The sequence below is a fragment of the Vollenhovia emeryi genome, unplaced genomic scaffold (assembly GCF_000949405.1).
Source record: "Vollenhovia emeryi isolate VEMERY1.0 unplaced genomic scaffold, V.emery_V1.0 DF939155.1, whole genome shotgun sequence".
Lineage (NCBI taxonomy): Eukaryota > Metazoa > Arthropoda > Insecta > Hymenoptera > Formicidae > Vollenhovia > Vollenhovia emeryi.
The window spans coordinates 1,938,769-1,962,013 of NW_011967211.1; the positions used below are offsets into that span (position 1 = coordinate 1,938,769).

General features: G+C 45.2%; 6 protein-coding genes across 12 annotated transcripts; 2 read left to right on the forward strand and 4 right to left on the reverse strand.

Annotated features, from left to right (window-relative positions):
* Positions 1-655: 655 nt before the first annotated feature.
* Positions 656-1,692, reverse strand: LOC105565200. The gene is made up of 2 exons (XM_012018196.1): positions 1,250-1,692; positions 656-1,171 (listed from the first exon to the last, which is right to left on the reverse strand). Exons 1-2 carry the CDS (start codon positions 1,264-1,266, stop codon positions 820-822), a joined length of 369 nt encoding a protein of 122 aa, XP_011873586.1. The 5' UTR covers positions 1,267-1,692; the 3' UTR covers positions 656-819.
* A 4,842-nt stretch (positions 1,693-6,534) lies between these two features.
* LOC105565205 (actin-5C) lies at positions 6,535-10,114 on the forward strand. Of its 2 annotated transcripts, none has more exons than XM_012018206.1 (2): positions 6,535-6,668; positions 7,840-10,114. In XM_012018206.1, exon 2 carries the CDS (start codon positions 7,856-7,858, stop codon positions 8,984-8,986), a length of 1,131 nt encoding a protein of 376 aa, XP_011873596.1. In that variant the 5' UTR covers positions 6,535-6,668; positions 7,840-7,855; the 3' UTR covers positions 8,987-10,114. The 2 variants fall into 2 exon arrangements, with proteins under 2 accessions (XP_011873596.1, XP_011873597.1); XM_012018207.1 differs by lacking the exon at positions 6,535-6,668 and adding an exon at positions 7,169-7,285.
* An 80-nt stretch (positions 10,115-10,194) lies between these two features.
* Positions 10,195-21,179, forward strand: LOC105565202 (hydroxyacylglutathione hydrolase, mitochondrial-like). 5 transcript variants are annotated; one of them, XM_012018198.1, is made up of 8 exons: positions 10,195-10,524; positions 10,604-10,725; positions 10,794-10,878; positions 10,945-11,313; positions 11,398-11,575; positions 20,112-20,579; positions 20,649-20,752; positions 20,815-21,179. In XM_012018198.1, the coding sequence occupies exons 1-8, from the start codon at positions 10,483-10,485 to the stop codon at positions 21,085-21,087; spliced, it is 1,641 nt and encodes a 546-aa protein (XP_011873588.1). In that variant the 5' UTR covers positions 10,195-10,482; the 3' UTR covers positions 21,088-21,179. The 5 variants fall into 5 exon arrangements, with proteins under 5 accessions (XP_011873588.1, XP_011873590.1, XP_011873589.1 ...); XM_012018200.1 differs by lacking the exons at positions 20,112-20,579; positions 20,649-20,752; positions 20,815-21,179 and adding an exon at positions 11,640-13,716 and having other exon boundaries at positions 10,948-11,313; XM_012018199.1 differs by lacking the exons at positions 20,112-20,579; positions 20,649-20,752; positions 20,815-21,179 and adding an exon at positions 11,640-13,716 and having other exon boundaries at positions 10,794-11,313.
* LOC105565204 (TBC1 domain family member 16-like) lies at positions 12,957-17,093 on the reverse strand. Of its 2 annotated transcripts, XM_012018205.1 has the most exons (7): positions 17,010-17,093; positions 16,087-16,949; positions 15,684-16,023; positions 15,186-15,611; positions 14,815-15,108; positions 14,414-14,746; positions 12,957-13,864 (listed from the first exon to the last, which is right to left on the reverse strand). In XM_012018205.1, exons 2-7 carry the CDS (start codon positions 16,925-16,927, stop codon positions 13,843-13,845), a joined length of 2,256 nt encoding a protein of 751 aa, XP_011873595.1. In that variant the 5' UTR covers positions 16,928-16,949; positions 17,010-17,093; the 3' UTR covers positions 12,957-13,842. The 2 variants fall into 2 exon arrangements, with proteins under 2 accessions (XP_011873595.1, XP_011873594.1); XM_012018204.1 differs by having other exon boundaries at positions 12,957-14,746.
* Positions 17,735-19,621, reverse strand: LOC105565203 (ATP-dependent DNA helicase Q1-like). Its single transcript, XM_012018203.1, has 2 exons — positions 19,549-19,621; positions 17,735-19,489 (listed from the first exon to the last, which is right to left on the reverse strand). The coding sequence occupies exons 1-2, from the start codon at positions 19,601-19,603 to the stop codon at positions 17,739-17,741; spliced, it is 1,806 nt and encodes a 601-aa protein (XP_011873593.1). The 5' UTR covers positions 19,604-19,621; the 3' UTR covers positions 17,735-17,738.
* Positions 21,089-22,422, reverse strand: LOC105565201 (high mobility group B protein 6). Its single transcript, XM_012018197.1, has 5 exons — positions 22,169-22,422; positions 22,012-22,082; positions 21,570-21,915; positions 21,400-21,506; positions 21,089-21,319 (listed from the first exon to the last, which is right to left on the reverse strand). Exons 1-5 carry the CDS (start codon positions 22,265-22,267, stop codon positions 21,316-21,318), a joined length of 627 nt encoding a protein of 208 aa, XP_011873587.1. The 5' UTR covers positions 22,268-22,422; the 3' UTR covers positions 21,089-21,315.
* Positions 22,423-23,245: the final 823 nt, after the last annotated feature.

Here is a 23,245-nt window from a genome sequence, read left to right on the forward strand (position 1 = left end):
TCATGGGTAGAGGAAGAAATTGGCAAACTAACGGTACATAGCTGCCTGACGCCACTGCGACGGTGGTGGCCACGCGTAAACTCACGCCACTCGTCTCGAACGGATTATCTCGAAATCGCCCTTTGACGCACTCGTCACGATCTCGCGTTCCGGCTAGTTTACGAGCGCCTACGATGTCCACTGCAATCTCGCGCGATCGAGAGGACACGCGACTCTCTACGCCGCTATTAACATTTCAGCGGTTAAAATATTAACTATGGCGGCGGTTACGTTGCGAGTAGGCGATTACAACGTGGCGCTTGCGCGTACTTGCCGATCGAGTACTCCCCGCAACTGTACACGTTTGTTCGCGGATAACGCGCCACCGCCAAATTTTCGCGCACGATCCAAGGTCACTCCGTCGAGTCTCCCATTTCTGTGTGACCCTGTCGTGTTTGCGCGACTGGCCAGTCTGGCGACCGCTTAAGTACGTACAGACGGTACAGAATTACGGAATATAACACGCGCGCGGAAGCGCTTCGACTTGCACGCACCTAGCGGCCACTGCAGCTCAATCCGATCGTGCTGCCACCTTTCTTCATTCTTCCACGCGCGCACTCTTACGAAACGTCGCAGCAAAACAGCAAATAAAGAAATGCTACAATTACACCTGCAGTGTCTTTCATATACTCCCTTTAATATCCATAAAATAATAGATTACTATTCTAACGATGAATTTCTTTTATTGCCGCAACGTCGGACGCTTTACAATTATACAATTATACAAATGATGGACTGGAAAGGGGAAATATGAGGAGGTACAGCAAACGGGCTAATTAGTCAATACAGACTTGGTCTCCTCTGCATACGTTCCATGTATAAGGAAAAGAGCAATTTATTGCTCTCGTAGTAAAATGGATTTTCCGTCGCATCCAAATCCGGCCTGTAATCGCTGGTCAAGTTGGTTTGGCTTGAACCACAACTGCCGCTGGGCGATGAATTTTGAGACGCCTCCGAGCAGCTCGGAGACAACATAAACATGCCACTTTCCCAATCAGTCTCCATACTCTCCACCGTGTTCTCCACTGTGCTTTCACATAGACCAGACAAACCATTGATATGAAGATTATTGATCCGTTTACTCAATGGCATAAACTCGCTAGATTCTTCTTCCATGTTGCGACGTCTCTTTCTAAATGATCCAAATCATATATCATATCCCTATCGCAATGAAAATGTTGCCTCGTAAACCTCGTAAACAAAGACAAACCTGTTGGTCCGCGTCATAGTTGTTGATGCTTGTCCGACCACCACCGAGAGATTTCAACAAAGATCTTTTCTCAGCCGATACATGTTGCGATATAATTCATCAAATGTTGACTTGAAAGTTTCCACTGTGTAAACTGTTGAGTGTAAAACTGCAGTCCTAATCCTTGAAGATCCTTGAAGAAGGCAAATTACCTGACAAGTCCGAGATGAAAACTAACCTTCGTTTTAAAACTCTAATTGTCAAATTCGTCGTAAATTGTCAACATGTAGAGACAGTCGACTGTATGTATGTACATACACGACGGTATACGATTGTACAATAGATAGATTTTACTGAATTTTACTTTTAATCACTTTTAATATCTCTTAGCGAGGACGAGTATGATGTATGATGTAGCACTACGTAATGTATATATATACGTATCAAAGTTCCTAGTCTAGAATAACGCGGGGTTTACACTGCGAGTGTATGTAGTCGTAAAGGCCTGTATCCACGATGCTAGATATAAGACTAGTCGACTAGGATTGGTCAATTTTGATGTGTTGAACTGAATTGACCAATCGCACAAAAGGCAGTATACGTATGTATGTATTTAATCCCTATCCAGACAAACTTGCACATTATTACAAGTTAGTGAGTCCAAATTTTGCCACTTGTAGCGCTGCCGTCGCACAAACGGATCAAGGATTCGCCCATGAGTGTACTGATCTTGATCTCACTGGCTCGTAGATACAGCGTGTAATTACACGTGATCGCTTATCGTTTTCTCTTTTTCATCGACGATGCGATTACTAGCGCAATCTTATGGCTAATATTACAAGTCAAACATACTTTCATGATATATATCCTATGGTTAGGTTAGACACAAAACGAAACAAATGATGTATTAAGCATCTATTTATTTGAGATAAGAACCGACTAAAAATATTTCAGTGAGATAAATGTGATAAACGAATTCAAATAGCATTTCTTGTATTTGGAAATTATAAATAAAATGATATAAATGATTCAAAACAATTTTAACTTAATTGGCATTTCGATAAATACTACTTTACCTTGGTTGATATAATACCATGAGTATACAATATAATACAAGTTGGTTGAAAAAAGGAATTCACACGGAAACCCTGACACATATTCGTATATGGAGAGATATTGGAATACATTCGTATTTAGTTGGTAGTTTCCCACACAGCACCGAAATATTTCAGAAAGCTCTCAAAAAGCTGTCAGTGAAATATGAAACTTTTCAAAAAAATATTTCAGACATTTTTCAGATACATGAAATGTCCGCGTAGATGAGATATCATAAATATGTTTCTGAAATGCTTCAGAAATATCTCTTAAATGCTTCGGAAATATTTCTGAAATGCGTCGGAAATATTTCTGAATGATATTATAACATTTCAATATTAATTTCCAAGTTATATATGTTGGATAGCTTTCAATAATATATGTTTTAGAGATTACGTACGAAATATTTCTCTGAAATGTTTTGTAATATTTCTGAAATATTTCAGTGAGAAAGATCATAAATGATTTCGATAAAACGTTTCAGAAATACTTCTGAATGATTTCAATTTTACATTTCAATATTAATTTTCAAGTTATCTTTCGGAAAGCTTTCTGAAACTTGTTCTGTATTGGCTGGATAGTACCGAGAGTAGTGACTCGAAGGATAGCGAATTCGGTTGAATGCACTAGTGCCAGTGCATTCGCGATGTAAAGATATACACTTTATTATGCTGTTTAGGAAAATATCATCGAGTTTTTTATCACTCGAAATAATATGTCTATACAGATCTATACGGCGAGATTAATTTATATCGCACTCGATGAATGGATCGTGTCTAATTATTGCCTAGTGAGTAAAGATACCACAGTAGCGTGAATAAAAGAATTATCGCATAAAAGTCCTATTTAGCTTTTATCACGAAGGATACCGACATCCGGCCGGCGTAACATTCCGCCATAGGATATGTTTTATCCCGGATTTCAAACGAATGTTGCATTCTTCAACAAGTTGACATGTTATTTCAATAATAAATTTTTACTTGAAACATCTCTTAAATTCATGAGATGCTTTCAAACAAACTAATATAAATATGGTAAAATTTGGTCATTGACAACTTTTCATAATTAAAACTAACATTTATTCGTCTCATCTATAATGAGAATATATTCTCTTTTTTCGCTGAATAAACTAATTTAATTATATATATATATAGAGAGAGAGAGAGAGAGCAAAAATAGAAACGCTTGCGTTCACGCGACGCGCTACACGGTCAACCTTGTGAAACGTGCGTGTACGTGACCTTGATTTCTGAAGCCGTGAAAACATTTCGCCGTCGCCTCGGGTTAATTAAACCAAGCCACCGAGTCAGTGACTTTATTGGCACGACCAATTTCTCCTCGATGATGTGGGAAACGAATCAAGTTTCTCATTACACGTATTGTTTCTTGTCAGATGAAATTAGTATGCAATGAAAAGAGAGGAAGGTGGTAAAAACTGTGCGAGATGTGAAAACCATGGTTGTTGTAATATTACTATGATTTGAAAAAAGCAAACTAGTCTAGATAGAGTTGTTGTATGAATCTCTACATGGGGTTTGTCGCGTTCGGTGCACCTCCCTCGCTTTGGGCGTGGTGCCCACTGCAGACGTTTCTCATCGATTTCTCCACGACCGCCAAACACCATAGAGCTCGGACAAGACGCCCTATATTGCGAATTTAGCAAACTTGCTCGTCATTGCAGTTTAGTTGATGCTTGCGTAGCAACGTACGCGTCGGTATACGAAGTACCGCACGGCTACTTTTCCAATTGAAAAAGAATAATCGCGATGTCGGCATTGAAATACCCCGCATTGGAGTGTGCCGCCTTACATCATCGTTTTGCATTCCGAGAGGAATGCCTGTGTATATAACGGGGAGACAGGTGTCACGACAGGAGCAGGTTTTCTTCTGGGTCGATCCTCCTTCGTTGCCGTCTAAAACCGTATCCTGTAAACCAATCTGCTTTTTCGTATGTATATGCAGCTAGCGTTTCCTTCCTTCTGTTTAAATGACAAAAATGATTATAGCTTCGATAATTGAGCGGACAGCGAAAAGAAACATTGCTATTTCGATCTAATAATAATGAAATGTCTGGTGCGTTCCGGAAAGTACAAAAAATGATGCGCCTTTCTACGCATCGTCGCAATAAAAGTCCCAGTATCTGGTCTACTTTTCGTTGTATGCATCGAGAGAACGTTGACCTAATCTCGAATCGGAATCGATGCAAATGCGAGGCAAAAAATAACGCAAAGAATATAAGAGAAAGAAAGATGCAACACCGACTTTTTGGCTAGTACACATACAGAGAGTTGATTGAGTTGCGAAGCCATGACCGCGTTTCGAATCCTTGACTGTTTCGCGCGAGCTCGTTAATCGCAGATCGCAGTCTCCGAAAGGAGTCAAGAACATGAATGGCTGATAACGTATGCGTGAGCGCATTCGATTGTCAGTTGTCTATCGAGTTTAGGTCGTGTAAACAAGGTTGAATTGAATCCCACGTGATTCGAAATTTCAAGCTCGTCGATCGCGCTATCGTTGAGGCTCATATAAAAATTGCAGATAACGGTCTAGATTGACAAAACGGACCAAATATGGTAAGATCCGAGAAAGCTTTCCGGTGAAGAATAGCTCTTAATCTCATTCCCTCCCTACTATCTTTCACGCACAATGCTCTAGTATCGCGCGATATTGTTTCAAAATATGAATTATATTGTTAGTTGACTTAACTTGACTAACTCTCGTTATTAAACAATTTCGATAAGCACGAATTCTTGAGAAAGACGGATCTCTCGGCGTAACGTTCCACTCGCATGACGCGACGTAAGACGAGGGCTGGCGATGACTAATTCATGCGAATGTGTCATGTTGCAAAAACGAGCAGGGATACAATCTCGTCCGATTTTTTCATAGAATTTACCAATTAATTCGTCTCTTTTAGATGCCTTGGGTTAGTTTAATTGAGTAATTAACATTGAATAGAGCGCAGTCGAATATTATATTATAAATGAATCTCAACGCAGGGTTGAGGTTGAGGTTGCTCGCGTGGTACAGGCTGAGTCAATGGAGTGTACGACAGTACTGTTACGAGACTGTATCGAGTAGAATCGTTCAAGATAGTATAATTATAGGCTGCAGAGATGGAGCATTTTCGTATTTATAGTTTAACGTTTAATTTTTTTGCAATTGTTCGTTAAGGAGAATGACTCGATGTAGCGACTCGACGAGGTCCCTTCAAGACCTTGACGCGAGACTTTATACGGTGGACAAGATATATCTCTCGGGTCATTGGGTCTTTAGGACGCGCCAGCAAAACGGAGTAAATGATTTTATTGAAAAAGAGACAGATGATAATATCATATCACGTTTAAATGACTGAGCGGTCATCTCGTGGATGAATCATCGTGGATGAATCGGGAGCGTGCGAGTGTTAAATGGAAAAGTCTAATCGGTGATTGCCGAATTTCGTGCATACGGCCAGTCACGTGCTCAGACAACTCTGAGAGATCGGAGGAGCGTATCGATTTAACCCGAAGCCAGGTCTCTCTCCCACGTAAGAACGGGAGAACCTTGCACCGGTTAGTTGATAATTCGTATCAACCGATCCGTATATTATATCGCGACGGACGAGAATGGAGCATATGACGTGGCGAGAGAGTGCAACGCACTCGTATTCCGCACCCTTGAAAGCAAATTTCGCTATTCTTACTGGCATACGCGTGCATCTCGCGTCAATCTCTTTCGAGTTTCAGGGAATTAAAGTTGGCGACGTACGACGGTTAATCTTAAAGCGAGCTATATACTTGCAAGAGACACGCTCTCCGTATCGTACGATTTGAAACGGCATTTGGAGAATCTAGCCGCTAGCCGGCGAACGGACCAATCGGCACGTTGCTTTCGTTTTATGCCCATATATGGCAAGAGCTGTGAATTGACACGGTGGGAGAAGCTGGACGGATGAGTCGATTGTACGGCGAGGGGTGTCTCGGTGGGATCGGTACGATACCGCGATCGAATACGAGATGCTATTCCTCTTCTCTTGCCCAATCTCGCGAGCGCGATCACGCGTAATCGCGCCAATCTCATTAGATGAATGGGCTGGCCGAGAAAATAGCTTTAGATTTGGATAATGGATATCGGACGTGGCACGCCGCATGCCGACCACACCTCTGGACGAGTCCACGCAGGGTGACGTGCGCGGCGCGGTGCGGCGCGCGATACCGGCTCGCGGCTCACGGTTATCCGGACTCTGGCCGGACGATCTCGCTCACAGCGTTCGCGGTGCTGCACGGTGTTGTTCCGCTCTCCGATCCGATCCGATCCGATTCGATCGCTCGCAAGCATCGTTTCACGGCGTGCTAAGAAAGAGGTAAGTGACATCGCTCTTTCGGCTCTTTTCCCTTTTCTTTCAACGATTCGGTTTCGACATGGTTCTTTCTCTTTTCGAGTCGACAGGTTGTCGAGAGCCGTATATAAGCGAGACAGGTGGTTGCGCCAACCGCTCCAACCGCCACGCGCGCTGCCTTCTTATTAATAGACTCGCGACAGGATCTTTAGCTCCATCGGGTCGCGATTGAAATTTTGTACGAGTGCAAGTAAATTGTTGGCACTTTTCGATTTGGCGTTACCTATCGCGCGTATCGACATCGTCGTCATCGTCGTCGACGCCGGCTCGTCGCGCCGGATGACGCGGCGGTGGCCGGTGGCGGTATCGGGAGTCGGGGAGGGGGGGGCTGCGGAAACCCCTCTGTGTCAGAGTACTTCCATATATGGTAAAGAAAGCCAGGATTGGTCGAGGGTGTCCCACCCTTACTGGCCGTGCGTCGAGCGGTGGGGCCGAGGAGAGAGAAGAGCATATCTGTTCATATAATATCACCGCGAGCCGATCGTCGGCTACACTCTGTGTTTGGCGTTGGATCGTTTGACAGTGCGGCAGTTTCGCTGCTTCAGACTTGTACATAACTTGCATTTTTCCCCCCACGAAACGTAAGTCGGCGTAGCGATGAGACTAGAATTAGAGAGTGTAAAGTGCGAACGACAAGAAGGTGGTGAATGTGCATTTTTAATCGCGCGCAAGCGCGTTCAAAGTGTTTCCATGTGAAAATAATGTAACGTGAAATTTGCGTCAATCGCCGAGATCGATTTACGCCCGCGAGAGAAAATCCATATCCACGTTGAAAGTTTGAGCTTCCAAGATTGGTGAGATTTGACGGTAAAGTTTTGGAAAAATGTCACCGATCGCCGGCTTTCATTACCGGCTGCCATCACCGGCTGCGGTGATAGGGCGCGGTAGGGTGGGGCGGGGTGGGGCAGGGCAGGGTGCGGTCTCGATAATTAACGATAACGTTGCTCTCTCTCTCGCGACTCTCGCATCTTGGCCCTGTTTGGTTGAATCATCCGTTTGACACGTATGTCGCGACGTGGATGGAATTATTGGAATTTTCTCGAGCGTCTTTATTACGTGTCCTGTCGACGCCATCTTGAATATGTTGAATATGTTGAGTATGTTGAATACGCTGAAATTATTCATTCCTTTGCAGGTAAAAGAGAGCAAACATGTGCGACGAGGAAGTTGCCGCGCTCGTGGTCGACAATGGCTCCGGTATGTGCAAGGCTGGCTTCGCCGGGGACGACGCTCCCCGCGCCGTCTTCCCCTCGATTGTCGGCAGGCCGCGCCACCAGGGTGTCATGGTCGGTATGGGACAGAAGGATTCCTACGTCGGTGACGAGGCCCAGTCCAAGAGAGGTATCCTAACGCTCAAGTACCCGATCGAGCACGGTATCGTCACCAACTGGGACGACATGGAGAAGATCTGGCATCACACCTTCTACAACGAGCTGCGAGTGGCGCCGGAGGAACACCCGGTCCTCCTCACCGAGGCACCCTTGAATCCCAAGGCGAATCGCGAAAAGATGACGCAGATCATGTTCGAGACGTTCAACACTCCCGCCATGTACGTGGCGATCCAGGCGGTCCTCTCGCTCTACGCATCCGGCCGTACCACCGGCATCGTCCTCGACTCCGGAGACGGCGTCTCTCACACCGTACCGATCTACGAGGGATACGCCCTGCCGCACGCTATCCTCCGCCTGGATCTCGCTGGCCGCGATTTGACCGACTATCTCATGAAGATTCTCACCGAGCGAGGCTATTCCTTCACGACCACCGCCGAGCGAGAAATTGTCCGCGACATCAAGGAGAAGCTCTGCTACGTCGCGCTCGACTTTGAGCAGGAGATGGCCACCGCGGCCTCCTCCTCCAGCTTGGAGAAGAGCTACGAGCTCCCCGACGGCCAGGTCATCACCATAGGTAACGAGCGATTCCGCTGTCCCGAGGCCCTCTTCCAACCTTCCTTCCTAGGCATGGAGGCTTGCGGGATCCACGAGACCACCTACAACTCCATCATGAAGTGCGACGTCGACATCCGTAAGGATCTCTACGCCAACACCGTTCTGTCTGGCGGCACCACCATGTACCCCGGCATAGCCGACAGGATGCAGAAGGAGATCACTGCCTTGGCGCCATCCACCATGAAGATTAAGATTATCGCCCCGCCCGAGAGGAAATACTCGGTGTGGATCGGTGGATCGATTCTCGCCTCGCTCTCCACCTTCCAACAGATGTGGATCTCGAAGCAGGAGTACGACGAGTCCGGGCCCTCCATCGTCCACAGGAAGTGCTTCTAAACGCGTGCTTCTTTGCATATTATCATTCCCCGAGATCCCTGAGACTTTGAGAGAGAGAGAGAGAGAGGGGCTTTTGTCTCGTTTCGCAGGCGGACGTAACATCAACTTCCGCGACGATTGCCCTTTGGTTCCTCCGGGGCAAAGGTAGCTTCTTTCAATTCGGATGTACGTGTTTAAGATACGCGTAAGGTAGACGCGTCCGATTAAACGAGAGGAGAGAAAGAAAGAGAGAAAGAGTGATACATATATATATACACACATATATATATATATATCGCTCTCCTCCCGCGATTGTTCCTCGGTCTCGGCGGCAACCCGATATAAATCGTTCTTGCTCGTTTAAATCATTTTTCACATTGATTCGATATAACGATCTTAAACATCGTGCCCCGATTCCCAAATACCTTTTTCTACCTTGTCTTATATCGAGTCCCTTGTATTATATATTTCAATAACTTGTGTGTCTCTAGCAAGTCGGTAGCATTTAGCCAAACATTCCCCTCGCGAGATGCATCCTTCTCTCGACGCGAGAACAGAATACTTTTTTTTTTCGTTAGAAAAAGAAGACTTTGCTCCTCCCTCATAAACGCGTAAACCTCGATTGCCACTTTGAGAATTCGAGCAAGAAACGTTCACATCTCTGTTGTGGGAAAGATTGTCGGTTACTCTTCCCGCGGATAGAACAGAGTTCCGACACACGATGGCAATCAACGTCGATGCATTCCGATCAATGTGCGGTGTTTTTAAGAGATGCTTGCGTCAAAGCTCAACATACGTTGTACGTTATTCCGCGCAGAGAGACAAGCCTCCGACATTTTACTTGTTTTCTATTACAATTTGCCTATCGTTGAGGGAAAAGATGGCCTTTTTTGTCTTCTTTCTTTCTTTCTTTTTCCCCCCTTTTTTTACACGATGGGGTCTGATCCAGAAAAGCCGTATCAACGCTCGCTCAAACAAATGGAGAAAGAAAAAAAAAGAGGAAAGGCACCACGGTTTCGACCCCGTAAGCGTAGCCAAAGTATTATAATTTATTCCCATTGTATTGCGCAAGACCATTCACACACACACGTACACATCTTAAAGACTACTTTAGACTTATGGGATTATAAAATAAAAGTCTGAAAAACACGATTGTGTCTCTTTTCAAGTTCCTTCCTTCTCTCCTTTAACTTGATTAAGTTTAATTTAAGGAAAAGTTGGATAAATAAGAATTTATTATCATTATCTTGGCAACGAAAAGTCCACTATACTGTATCGTATTTGAAAGCACGTGGGTGTCAACAGTCGTGTCATTGTCAACGGAAAAGTATGAATAGGTCGGTGATTAACCCCTTCTTCCGTTTGTCTGTGTTTCGCGTGTGCTCAGACGATGTGACGCGATGCTACGTAATGCGCTCGTGTAGAGCGACGTGGGGCGACATCCTTGAGCATACGTTCTGCGAATTTAGTCGAGTTTAGTGCTGGCTCGACTCGACACTCGACAGAGAGAGAGAGAGATGCCTGAGCAGGATGTGATTAGCGATCAGTATCCAACGTGGGTAAGGAATCGTTTCGCGTGGCAATTGACACAGCCCTAAATTTCTTGTCCCTAACCTCAACCTCAACCTTCTATCGTAGATCGGCCTCGTGTACATCTTCAATCTCATCGTTGGAACAGGCGCTCTGACTTTACCCGCTGTATTTAGTCGAGCAGGATGGGCACTTGGATTAAGCGTCATTTTAGTTTTGGCTTTTATCAGGTACGCAGAGAGAACCCTCCATTCTTATCTTTCCATATGTCTCTCACTGAATTGTTTCTTTCGTATAGTTTTGTCACGGTTACATTTGTCATAGAAGCAATGGCATCTGCCAATGCTATTGTTACGTGGAGGCGTATCCAGCATCGGAAACGTGTAAGTGTTTTCCATCATGTTTACCTTTCTATTCAAGCTTTCATTAAACACATGAAATACTCGCAGCAGGTTTTACAGGCGATAGGTGAATCTGCTCCTTCCAATTCAGATTCGGAGGACACTCCGTTGGTAGCTTCTCTTCCGACCAGTCCGGATATGGCTGGTAGATATTATGTCATTCACGAGAAAATTGAGATGGGACAGATGGCATCCATCTTTTTCAATAGATTTGGCATTACCCTCTTCTATTTGTGTTTCGCCGTATATCTATATGGCGATTTAAGCATTTATGGCGCAGCAGTAGCAAAGTCATTAGCTGACGTCGCCTGCACTTACTTGCCAAGAAATCTTACGTGCAACGATACCATACCAGACACTGAATTTTGCTGGGAAGGCTCCACGTTTAATCGACTGGATGCATACAGAATATTTGTGGTAAAAAATATATATTTTCTTACAAAGTTATTTCCATTTTATTTACGACAGCGTAGCTGCTTGTTACATCCTTTCCATTTTCAGACCATGTTTGTAGTATCGTTGGGCCCGTTTGTATTTTTCAATGTCCAAAAGACCAAGTATCTTCAATTGGTGACGTCGATAATGCGATGGCTCGCATTCACTATAATGATTGCGTACGCTTTAAAAAATCTTATTGTCTACGGCCCCCGTGGCGATCCACCTGTCGCGAGTCTAGCCGGTAAGTTACCAGGATTACACTGGATTGCTAATCAAGTCGAGCAATATATACAGGCCATTTCTAGGAATTCCCAGTCTTTTCGGTGCTTGCGTCTACTCCTTCATGTGTCATCATTCGTTACCGGCGTTGGTTGCACCAATAGCTAACAAATCGAGACTCAATCGATTTCTAGCTCTCGATTACACTCTAATCGCTCTCTTTTATTTACTATTGGCTCTAACTGGCATCTTTGCCTTTGAGCGTTTGGATGACCTTTATACCTTGGACTTTGGACCACGCGGCTTGGCTGACTGTTCCAAGAGTGACAATATTTTCATGCTACTTATCGAGTATTTCCTAGCCCTCTTCCCAGTCTTTACTTTGAGTACCAGTTTTCCCATTATAGCGATTACTCTCCGAAATAATTTGCAGTCGCTTTTTCTTCAAGAGGACGCATCTTACAATTTATGTCTTCGGAAACTCGTCTTCCCCATCTTGGCGGTAGTACCACCGTACCTGATCGCGATGACTACCAAAGATCTATCGATATTAGTTGGTATCACAGGCTCGTACGCTGGTGCAGGAATACAGTATTTAATACCTACGCTCCTCGTTTATTACGCTAGGAAGAGGGCCGACAAAGTTATCGGCCTTGGGGTCGTCAACAAATTCGCAAGCCCTTTCTCAGGCAGGTGTTGGCTAGCTTTTGTCGTCATATGGGCTATTACCTGTATGATTTTAGTCTCGGTCAATTTCATGCAAATTCACTTGCAATCCTTGCAATCCTTGCAATCTTGGTTCGGTCAATAACAAATTCTATCGCAGAGACTAATACAAAGGCGATACCATGTATCTCCGCTAAATGGCTAAAATGCAGACTAAACTCAGTTTGCGAGCCTGTGGATACAGAGTTAGCATACGTACGTATGACAATACTTTGGCACAAGTCGGCGTGTACAAGTCAAATATTATATTTAACGTATAGTTTTAATATATACAGGGACTATAGGAATGTAGAGATTTGTAGGAACATCTCTCACTTTTTCTCGACAGATATGTGTCATTTCTTCATCATACGAATCTCCGTTCTTGTATTTACATTTTTTTTATGCGCTAAAATAATCCCTCATGTTCGTGTATTTATAATAAAATAACGTTAGCGTGGTTATACGATGGTAGCGGCGAGTAAAAGCATCATGTTCTTTTTGAGATTGTATTTTTCTACAAGATACGTATGAAACTGCCAAAAAGGTATTTGCAGCATGTCCGTCATATCTGTGTACCTGTGCAATTGTAGCGTACAATGAAGAATGTTGCGGGTGTGCGTACGCACATACATATATATATATGTATATATTTTTTCCAAAAACAATTGAAACGGATAATAATAAATAGTTGATTATACAAGTCTTACTTTACCAATTTATTCGCACCGGTTTATATACACATACATACACACACACACACACACACATTTCTACATTCTTATATTTATTTCAAACTGACAATGAGATCTGCGTGGCACAGATCTTAACACAGATAGATTTCTCTTCAAGATTTCAACGATACCAGATAGCACGATAAAAGCGCGATAAAAGCTATTTTCGATAAAATTTCCACCTGATTGAGTGAATCAGCGTGGGAATACATTACAATCTCGCCCTTGTTGCATAGGCACGGTAAATCTGTAAAATCTTGAATATTACAAAGCAGCTCTATCTTTACGTATATCTGCGACAACGGATTATATCGTACATATGTAATAATTATTATTAAACCAAAAAGGATCGATATTCTCATTCGTTATTTAAAATTACTCGGTGAAATTAGTTTAATTATCGCAATAATTTCGTTTTCAAACAAGTTTCGCAAGGGGAATATAGGTGCGACTGTGACATTTGGCAATTTGATCGCGAATGTCGATTGAATTTTCAACCGTTAAGTCTGGCGTCAAGTTCAGCAATTATAGTGAAGGAAAAAAAGGAATTATTGTGAAAGCTCTACGCTATTCTTTTACATTGTTTTCTTTCATGTGGAGTTACCGCATACATACGCGTACGAGAAGTGAACACTTTGGAGTGAAGGTATATACGCTACTATTGATTTATACCCTGCACGATTCGGCTACTTGTATTTACATAATAAATAGCATTTCTCTCGTGTTCTCGTGTGCAATTTGATTTCTCCTTTTTGAATTCTCCTTTTGGTTTTTAGCGGACAAGCTCCCTGCTTGGACTAGATCGCTGGTAGCTATCTCTCTCTCTCGTTTATCCTCTTCTTTCATTCTTTCAGTCTTTAACATTGCGAATACTGCAGAGATATTTATCGATTGATATACGATCAGTGAGTTTTACTTATTAGAAATCGACTTCAAGTCAACTCGATTTGAAATTGGATTTTGAGATATGTCTTTGTGTTTTGTGGCATTGGCTTAAATCGAGATAACAATGTGTATAACGTAGGTTATTACAATTAATATATCTTTGTCTTTGTTGGTCAATCGAAAAAGTGCTTCAACATACAAGAATAAAGATGCATATCGTCGCGTGTGACATATGTGTGTGGTGTGTAACGATCGAATTTACTCGCATGTAGATTTAGAGAGCATTATGGCTAGACTCGATAAATATTAGTAATTTTTGCAGGAAATCCCTTATAGACTAGTAATCAAGGTTTATTAGTAAAGAAAATCCGTGTAGAACAAGGATTCGATTAATCTAACAATTTGACTTGCAAAATTCAAGTTAATTCGTACGTCAAGTAATACTGATCTCTCCCCTCCTTCTTTCTACAAATTAGTGACTTGGTTACTCGTAATTATTTAAATAGGGACAGTGAGTATCCTCGTGGCCTACGCACTCTATTACCGGATCGTGCGCGCTGTCCCACATTCCTGGACCACATTGTCGGCACAGTCCGGCTAACGTGCAAGGTAAGCGCACAAGCTGACGGAAATGATGAAGCAGGCCTCGCGCCTTTCGAAGTATAACATTCCCGTCCATATACATGGCCAATGAACTGAAATGCAGCAACATTTCGTCCGTTCGGAGATCTTGGGCAATCACGTCGTCCGCGTAAACGCACATTATTGCGAGACAAAGAAACAAGTGGAAGTGATCCGTCAAGTAATTGACCCAGCAGGCTTCCCACATAACCAGTGCAATCTCGGTTGAAAATTCTCTTTTCAGGCACCTGCAAGGAGGAAGGTGAGACAAAGAGTCGACGTATGTCAACGTATGTCTACACACGATTGTACGTACAAGAGTATCCATCGATGGCAAAATAGAAGCTCCAAGGCATCCGTATGCCTTTCCAGATGCGTATAAAAATCTGGCACCATGATTCTTACCAATTCTCGAAGATAACACAGATTTCTGTCCATGTCTGTGTCGGTCGGAGTGCACACGGCTACCGATCTCTGCATCAAACCGGCGAAACACCAGAAGGCGTCGATCTCGGAGTTGAGTTCGGCTAGCAACGGAGCTAGGAGATCGGACATTCCTTGAGTGTAACCCAAGCGGCAATTGTACACCGCGTAGTTGAGTAAAATGTTCCTGCGTGGGAAACGAGTATATAAATTGGAGTATATAAATTGGAGGGAAGACCGTTATCGTTAGATCAAGTGACTCACTTCATTACTTCGACGTTGGGATTACCCTCACCGGCGTAATACGGGTTAGCCCTATCCGTGCGGACAACATCCTTCTCCACTATGCACACGACGTTTCGCCAGAAATGCTCGGCTTGCTCCGGATTCATGCTCAGTCTGCGTCTCTCTATCTCCTCGTACTCTTGCCGTCTAATGGCGTCGATCTGCTCTCTGTCCTCGTACGTGCTCTGATAGGAATAACAATGCAACAGGAAAGGCCAGACGATCTTTCGCAGTGCCGGTTCCAAACCACCGAGAAAGATGCCCTTGCGAAGAGCAAGGTCATCCTCCACTTGGCCCCGTTCATTCAGCAAATCTTTCCAGACTAGCGACGTGATCATTGGCACTTGACCCTCCTCGGGATGCAGCTCGTCTCGGCTCACTTCCGGCCGGCATACCATGAAATGCCTGGCGAAACATGGATCGCTTACGTCGCAATTCTAATTTCATCGAGTAATAATCCGATTCAAGTGCTCTGACCTGTACGGCAGAGTCTCCTCCGTGTCCGTGCTTAAGCGCGGATAAAGCAACTGATGCCATTGGTGCAGAGTGGCGGCTAGCCGGTCCAAGCCGCCGTGATGGAAATGCAAGATCTTGTATTGGCTCTCTCTGCTCGCTACGACCAGCTGACCGCAGGTGCACGCAGGATCGGCGAAAAACAGTCTCAAGGATCGCATCTCGCCGAGATCGACCGAGAATCTCCTGCATCGATGCGCTCTGCGTAGCGTGACGGGCGACGCGGTCGCGCTCTCGGGAAAGACAAGATTGTGCTGTAGCGCCAAGAGCTCCGGCGACCTCATCCACGACGGCGCTTCTTCCGCTGTGCAAACAACAACGTGATTAATTTACCGCTTAAAGGGCAGTAACAATCTTTTCTACGTACCGTCGGTGGGTACCGAGATTGACAAGCTGCACGTGGACGTTAACGACAAGCTGCGACTCTTGACGCTCGTATCGTCGCGGAAGGAGAAGCGCGGCTCCTCGTCGTTGTCCCGCTCTTTCAAATCTCCATTCTTGTCGCCGCTCGAATCTACCGAATCCGTGCTCGGACCGCGTTTCCCGGTTTCGGGCTCGGCCGCGGCCCCGGTCGCGCTCTCGGTCTCGGTCTTGGCATTTTCATCGTCGCGCTCGACCGTGGCTGGATCTCGACGGCGTAGAAAATGATAGCCGAAACGGTAGCCAGAACCGGAGCAGACGCGTTCGCAGTCGCCGCAGTCGACGGGCTCCTTGGCCTCCAAGCACACGTCTAGTTTCCCATTTCCGTTATCGTTCTCGGTATTCTCGGTATTCTCGGTATTCTCGGTATCGTTTTCATTCTCGTTTTCGTTTTCATTCTCGTTCTCGAGCTCGTGTCTCACAGCGTCCGAAACGTTGAGCGATGTCTTGTCGGGGATTCGGGAACGCGAACGCGGGGAGGTCGCGGCAGAGTTCCTGCCGCTCAGATTCTCCAGTGCGGTAGGATGCTTGCGCAACGTGCTGTTGGGTATCCAACTTAGGTGCAGGGTCGGCAAATTGGAGTTTTTGTTCAACTTGCAAGTTATAGTCATATAACCGGGATGATGGACCACGTCGGCGTGCTGTCTCATTAACGTAGGTGGGTGCACGCAGACGTTATTTTTGCAGAATAGCGCCTCACCGTCTTGATAAATGACGCGTCGATTGTCCTGGCCGCACTCGCCAAGGATGTAGCTGCTCGCTTTTCTCAAAATGTTTGGGAGAGGCATTGTCGATTACGTTAGGAACTTGCTGTAAAAATCACACGTGTAACGAAGCGTTTGTTTTAAAGTTCAAGTCCTTGCCACTTACTCGCGAGATTTCCAGACACGGCCCGGGCTATATCGACGTTGCGAACGGAGCCAATTGGCGGAGAGCGTAGGACGAAGGGTGTGCATAATCCGGTGAGTAAAAAGCACCGGCTCTTGCATGGATTCGCCCCGTAGTCCTTCCGTGTAACGTATCGTCGATAGACGGCCTTGTCGCTTCGATTAGCCTCGTTACATACGGAACGTCGCGGTGACGCGGTGCGCATCCCGTCTCGTTGTTGGCTCGCGCGACAACGCAGCCTTATCCTCCGCCATTTTTCGAATTAGTACCGCTGAAACATTTTCTCGGGGCGCATGAACGAAATTGGGATCAGTCAACCTCTTTCTACCTGTTTCTAAATCGCTGACGTTCAAGCGTCACTGCTTAGTGCGCGAGCGCCGTCGCAGTGGTCGCGCAGTTGTCGTTGTCGTCGTCGCCGTCGCGACGCCGCGCGCAAGTACGTTCATTTCGATGAAATCCGCAAAAATCCGCAGACGCGTACTTGCTGCTCTACAAGTTTTCCATCTCGGCTCCAATTGTACCACGATGGCTTAGTTCATTAACAATGTATAGGAGAAACGCGGGCTTATCCTAGATCAATACTTGAATTTGATCGCGGAACATACCGCGCCTGTCCTACTACCCGACCCGCCGACATTTCGCTGACTCGTTACTACTCTCACTCATTTCACTTCATTTCACTCACGCATTTACCAATACTTTTAAGAGAAATTAACAAAGCTCGTAGTTGAAGAGTATCTTGTGATCGTTGTCGACAGCCAGTCCCGATTTCGGTCCGCGTTTAAGATACGATATCGTCGAATATGCTGAAAAGTGAAAGTCCTCTTGCAGATAACCGTTTATCAGTAAATGCCCTATGATAGCATCCGCGCATTCTCTCGTAAAGCTTGGCACCGGCACGCTAGGCACCCGTAACGACGACGCACCTCTGCCATACCAAGCGTCGACGAGTTTCAGCGTGGTCAGTCGTACTTGGTTTTGCACAGCTTTAGTCATAATTTGATACAATTGTCTGCAATATCGCGCAATGTCCACTTGCTTCTTCACGCTAGGCTTCCTACAGTGGTCGCACATCTTGGCGCAGTCGCTTCCCTGCCAGCTCTCCTCAAAGTGCGTCGCTATTAAGCTCCGCCTACAGGACGTCTGGTCCAGACAATAGGCCACTACCTTGTACAAGTTCTGCAGGCCGACCTTATTTTGATGATGAAACACCATGGTGCTCAATTTGAACGCGTCCGCCAATCTGTAGAGCACCAGACACACCGACTTACGGCCGTCTCTACCCGCTCGGCCACTCTCCTGGTAGAAATTCTCCATCGACTTTGACACGCAGTGATGAATGACGAATCGCACGTCCGGCTTGTCGATGCCCAATCCGAAAGCGATAGTAGCCACTACCGCTTGATACTTGCCCGACATCCATTTCGCATAGACCTCCGAGCGATAGTCAGCTTCGAGCATCGCGTGGTAACATCCGACCTTGAGGCCTCTGTCTCTCAAGTCGCTGGTCAATTGCTCCGCGTCTTTGATCGTGGTTGTGTAAATGATTCCAGACTTGCCGCCGAAGCGACTCTTGAGCAGATTCTCTATCATCGCGAGGCACGCCACCTTGTCCGCTGGCTTGCGGCGAACCTCGTAATATAGATTCGGCCTGTTGAACGAGGCGCGCAAGACCAGGCAGCCCCTAATATCCAGCATCTTCTGCACGTCTACGATAATTTTGGCCGGAGCCGTCGCGGTGAGCCCGAGAATCGGCACTCCGGGGAACATGGACTTGAGTACTCCGAGAAACTTGTAATCGGGCCTGAAGTCGTGGCCCCATTGGCTGCAGCAGTGTACCTCGTCGATCGCGAACCGTTCCAGGTGGCCCAGCTCGTATGCCTTTTGCAGCTTGTTCATAAAGCGGTTCGACTTTGCCATGTACTCGGGCGTTACGTAAATCAGCTTGAGCGACGAGGTCTTGTCCGCGAGGGCCGTCATAATCGCGTCGACCCTCTCCTTGCCGGCCTTTGTGCACAGCATGTCGGCCTTTACGTCGAGCTTGTGCAATCCGTGCAGCTGATCCTCCATCAAGGATACCAACGGCGAGACAACCACCGTTACGCCTTTGCTCATCACGGCTGGCAATTGATAGCACAAGCTCTTACCACCGCCCGTAGGCATGATCAGTATTGCATCTTCCTTGGACATGATTGCATTCATAGTCTGTAGCTGTAGCTCTCGTAGCCTCTCGATCGCGAATACGTCCTTAAGCGTTTCCCTCAGCTTCGCGGACCAAGGGAAATCTTCCTTGTTCCAATTTCTCTTCGACAGGGAGACGCTCTTTACCAAGAGAGCATCGTCGCGCAACTTGTCTTTGCGTTGCGTCAACAACTTTTTGCGATCCTGCAACTTTTGCAGCTCGCTCTCTATTTGCTGCAGCTCGTAATCAATCGCAGCGATCTCGCCGTCCTCCTCCGTGGCTGAAAATTGTTGCAATTATTGACAAATGACATCGCAATGCAAGTTGCGATGGACCCACCTTGGTCTTCCTCGTCGTCTATCGTAATGATCTCTCTCGTGTTGCCGCTCGACATTTCGCTCGTCAAATATCGTTACGTTATTTCAACAACGAATATCGAATAGATTATTGAATAGCGATCCTAACCTACACGATCACGTTGCCGGTGTGTATCGCTCGCACTGCCCTCTAACCGCGATGATCGCAACTGCCAACTACGACTGCATTTACCACGCGGTAAATTGTTTCTCCCCTCGACAAGTGCGTCGACTTCTCTCTTCTTCCACGGTACGGCACCTCCTCGCGTATGTCAGGACTGCTTGGTATCTCATTAGGCAAGTAGCAAGGAGATTTTGCGCGCACAAAGTAAATAACCAAGTAAATAACCTTCCTCCCTCTTTTGCTCTTGTCATCATGTTTCGTCAAGTTGCACTACGTGCGTGTCCAACGTGGCTCGAGAATAAACTCACGTCCATGTATTTTAAGGGTACGTTGTATGTATACTTGTCCACTCTTCCGTCGCTACCGCTTTCAGCCTTACGTATATCTGCCACTATAAATCACATCTTCTCGAAATGTTTCAGTAAAGGGCATTTCTTCCAACGGTAGAGCGCACAGCCTGAGCGCAACGGTGGATCATTCCAATATGAAAGTGCACATATTACCAGCGCTTCAAGACAATTACATGTACTTGATTATCGACGAAGCGACGAAGGAGGCTGCCGTCGTAGATCCTGTCGATCCGGAAACTGTAATTGCAGCCGTCCAACAAAACGACGTCAAATTGACCAAGGTTCTAACCACTCACCATCATTGGGATCATGCCGGTGGGAATGCCAAACTGTCGAAAAGCTTCGCTGATCTCGCGATATATGGCGGCGATGATAGAATAGAGGCAATTAATTGTAAAATTACGCACAACGACACGTTTAATATTGGCAATTTGTCGGTCAAGTGTCTCGCGACACCCTGCCATACGCGTGGGCACGTTTGTTACTACGTTACGGGAGGTGAAGGAGGTAGAGAACAACACTCGCCGTCCGTATTTACAGGTAAATGTCTAATAAAGAGAAATATCTGCAGTGTGCACACTCGAATGTAACTCGTGTTTAATCTCAAAGGAGACACACTCTTTGCTGGAGGCTGCGGGAGATTCTTCGAGGGTACAGCGGAACAAATGTACAAGGCGCTCGTCGAAATTCTAGGCTCTTTACCCGAAGAGACGGTAAGTTACTCGCGTAATATTGTATAATAATTATCGTCAAACCTCGTTTGTATATCTTGCAGAAGGTGTATTGCGGACACGAGTATACGGCCAACAATCTCAAGTTCGGCTTACACGTGGAACCCGAAAACGCGGCGATTCAACAAAAATTGGATTTGGTGCATACCCAACGTGTTAATAATCTTCCAACAGTGCCCAGCACTATTAAGGACGAAAAGCTGACAAATCCGTTTATGAGAGTGCACGAGTCGCCCGTTATGAAACACGCGCAACAAAATGATCCCGTTCAGACAATGTCGTACTTGAGGCGCGAAAAGGATCATTTTAAAGCTTAACTTTTCAGACGAAACATTTACCTTTTTATATTTATCAAGTATTTACAACGACACAAATCTAAACTGTATTAAAACGCTACGTTAATAATGTAAGCCTTGCTCGTTACGTTTCCCCTTCACTGTAAACATCTCTACGTTATCTCGACTCTTTAGTCTTGCTCTCGACATCAGACATCATACATCATACATCATACTAGCTGACGCGTCATCGAGAGCAGATACGCAAAGTTACCTGTAAACGTCTACAAAGTTACTATCCTTACAAAGCTGCGATCACAAGTGGACCAATACTGGATAATGGTTTAATATTACGTTATATTTAGCGGCATTTGACATGGCGCTTCCTCAGTCTTCTTGTTATATATTTGCATCTCGGCAACATATTTCTCCTTGGATCTCTCATACATGTCGTAATATATCTGAAACGGCAAAGGTCAACAAAGGCAAAGGTCTATGTCAATATTACGCGAAATAGACCTTACTTTTTTATCCTCAGAGCTGAGAGATTTCCAAGTGGTCGCAAGCTGTCTAGTAAGTTCTTGTTTACTAGGCTCCGGCTCTCCTGCTAAACGTTCCATAACACGTGGTCTTTGCTCTTGACAAAATTGAAAGAAAGGATTAGCGGGTCTCTTTGGTGCATTTGGATCAGCTTTCGCGCCCTTTCTCTTCGTTCCCTTCCTAGGCTTCTCCTCTTTAGCGTTATGAGAGCTACCTTTCCCCCCTTTCTCTGACTTTGGAGTCGTTTGAAACACACTGTTCTCCTCGAGCACACCCATCGGAACTTCCCGCCAACGATCTCCATGTCGATCCAATCGATCGATCAAGAATCTACAAGCGATAACACAGACGACGAAAATAGATAATTAGATGATAGTTTCCTCAACTATCGACATCAAGCAATCCAAGTTAACCTACAAAACTAACCTTTTCTCTTTTCTCGTGCGTCGTAGAAGCTTCCTCACTTTCTGGATTCTGTAGACCAATCTTTCATTTTCCTATCGTTTAAAGAATACTATATAGTTGGAAATAAGAAAATAAAAACCGCTGACAATGACTTTGTTCCAGAAGGGAGAAACTTAACCTGTTGTAAAACTTCGCATCTCTCCAACAGTAGTTGGTATTTTCTTTTGTAAATATCAACTTCTTCCGGCTCCACATCAAATTCGGATTCATCGGACATCGTAATTATATCAAATTCACAGTGAAACGTGTGTGCCAGAGATATATGAAGAGAAAAATGAATCAACAACTCTCTACACTCTACAATTCACACAAGGTTTGTTCTTTATTACTGCACGAGTTCATATTGCACTGCACTGAACTAAATTAGTGCAAGCGAGGACATGGGGTCTGTTCTTTATTGCTGCACTCCTGAACTAGTGCGCACTGGTGCAATGAGTTGGAATGAAGCCTATCACACAATGGCTACGTTCGGCAGAAAAAGCTGCTTTGCAACTGTTGTAAAATTCATGAATCTGATTGGCGTATGCTCTAAAATTCACACAAGATTGAGAGGACACACCAATCAGATTCACGAATTTTACAACAGTTGCAAAGCAGCTTTTCCTGCCGAACGCAGCCAATGCGAGGCAACAGGCAACAGGAATAGGGAATAGAATTTTTGACGCGTTGGATTGGTTGAAGGAAAATTTCCGACGAATCCAACGCGTCAAAAATTCTATTCCCTGTTCCTGTTGCCTGTTGCCTGGCATTGTGTGATAGGCTTGAGAGGTAATCTATTTGTTTCATTTTAACTTGTTGCACTAGTTCAGTAGTGCGGTAATAAAGAACAGGCCTATAATTGCATAGAAAAATGCTGCGTATGCGTAGCACATGTCATTCGCTCATACTTGACGCCGACTGAACGTATTTTTAAATGACTCCTATATGCAATCGTTTGTATTCGTATGTCGACGTTTGTAGTGCAATTGGAAAGTTGTTAATAAGAAATTGTTATCATTGAACGTTGTTGTATTTTCCAACTTTTTATGACGGTTTCTTTTACATCTCGACAAACGCTGCAACGTTGCTGATGTGCACTTTTTCGCCATCTCTCACCGTTGTTGATGACTATTTGTTGACATTGAACTTTGTTGAATTTCCCAACTTTTTATGGCGGTTTCTTTTACATCTCGACAAACGCTGCAACTTTGCTGAC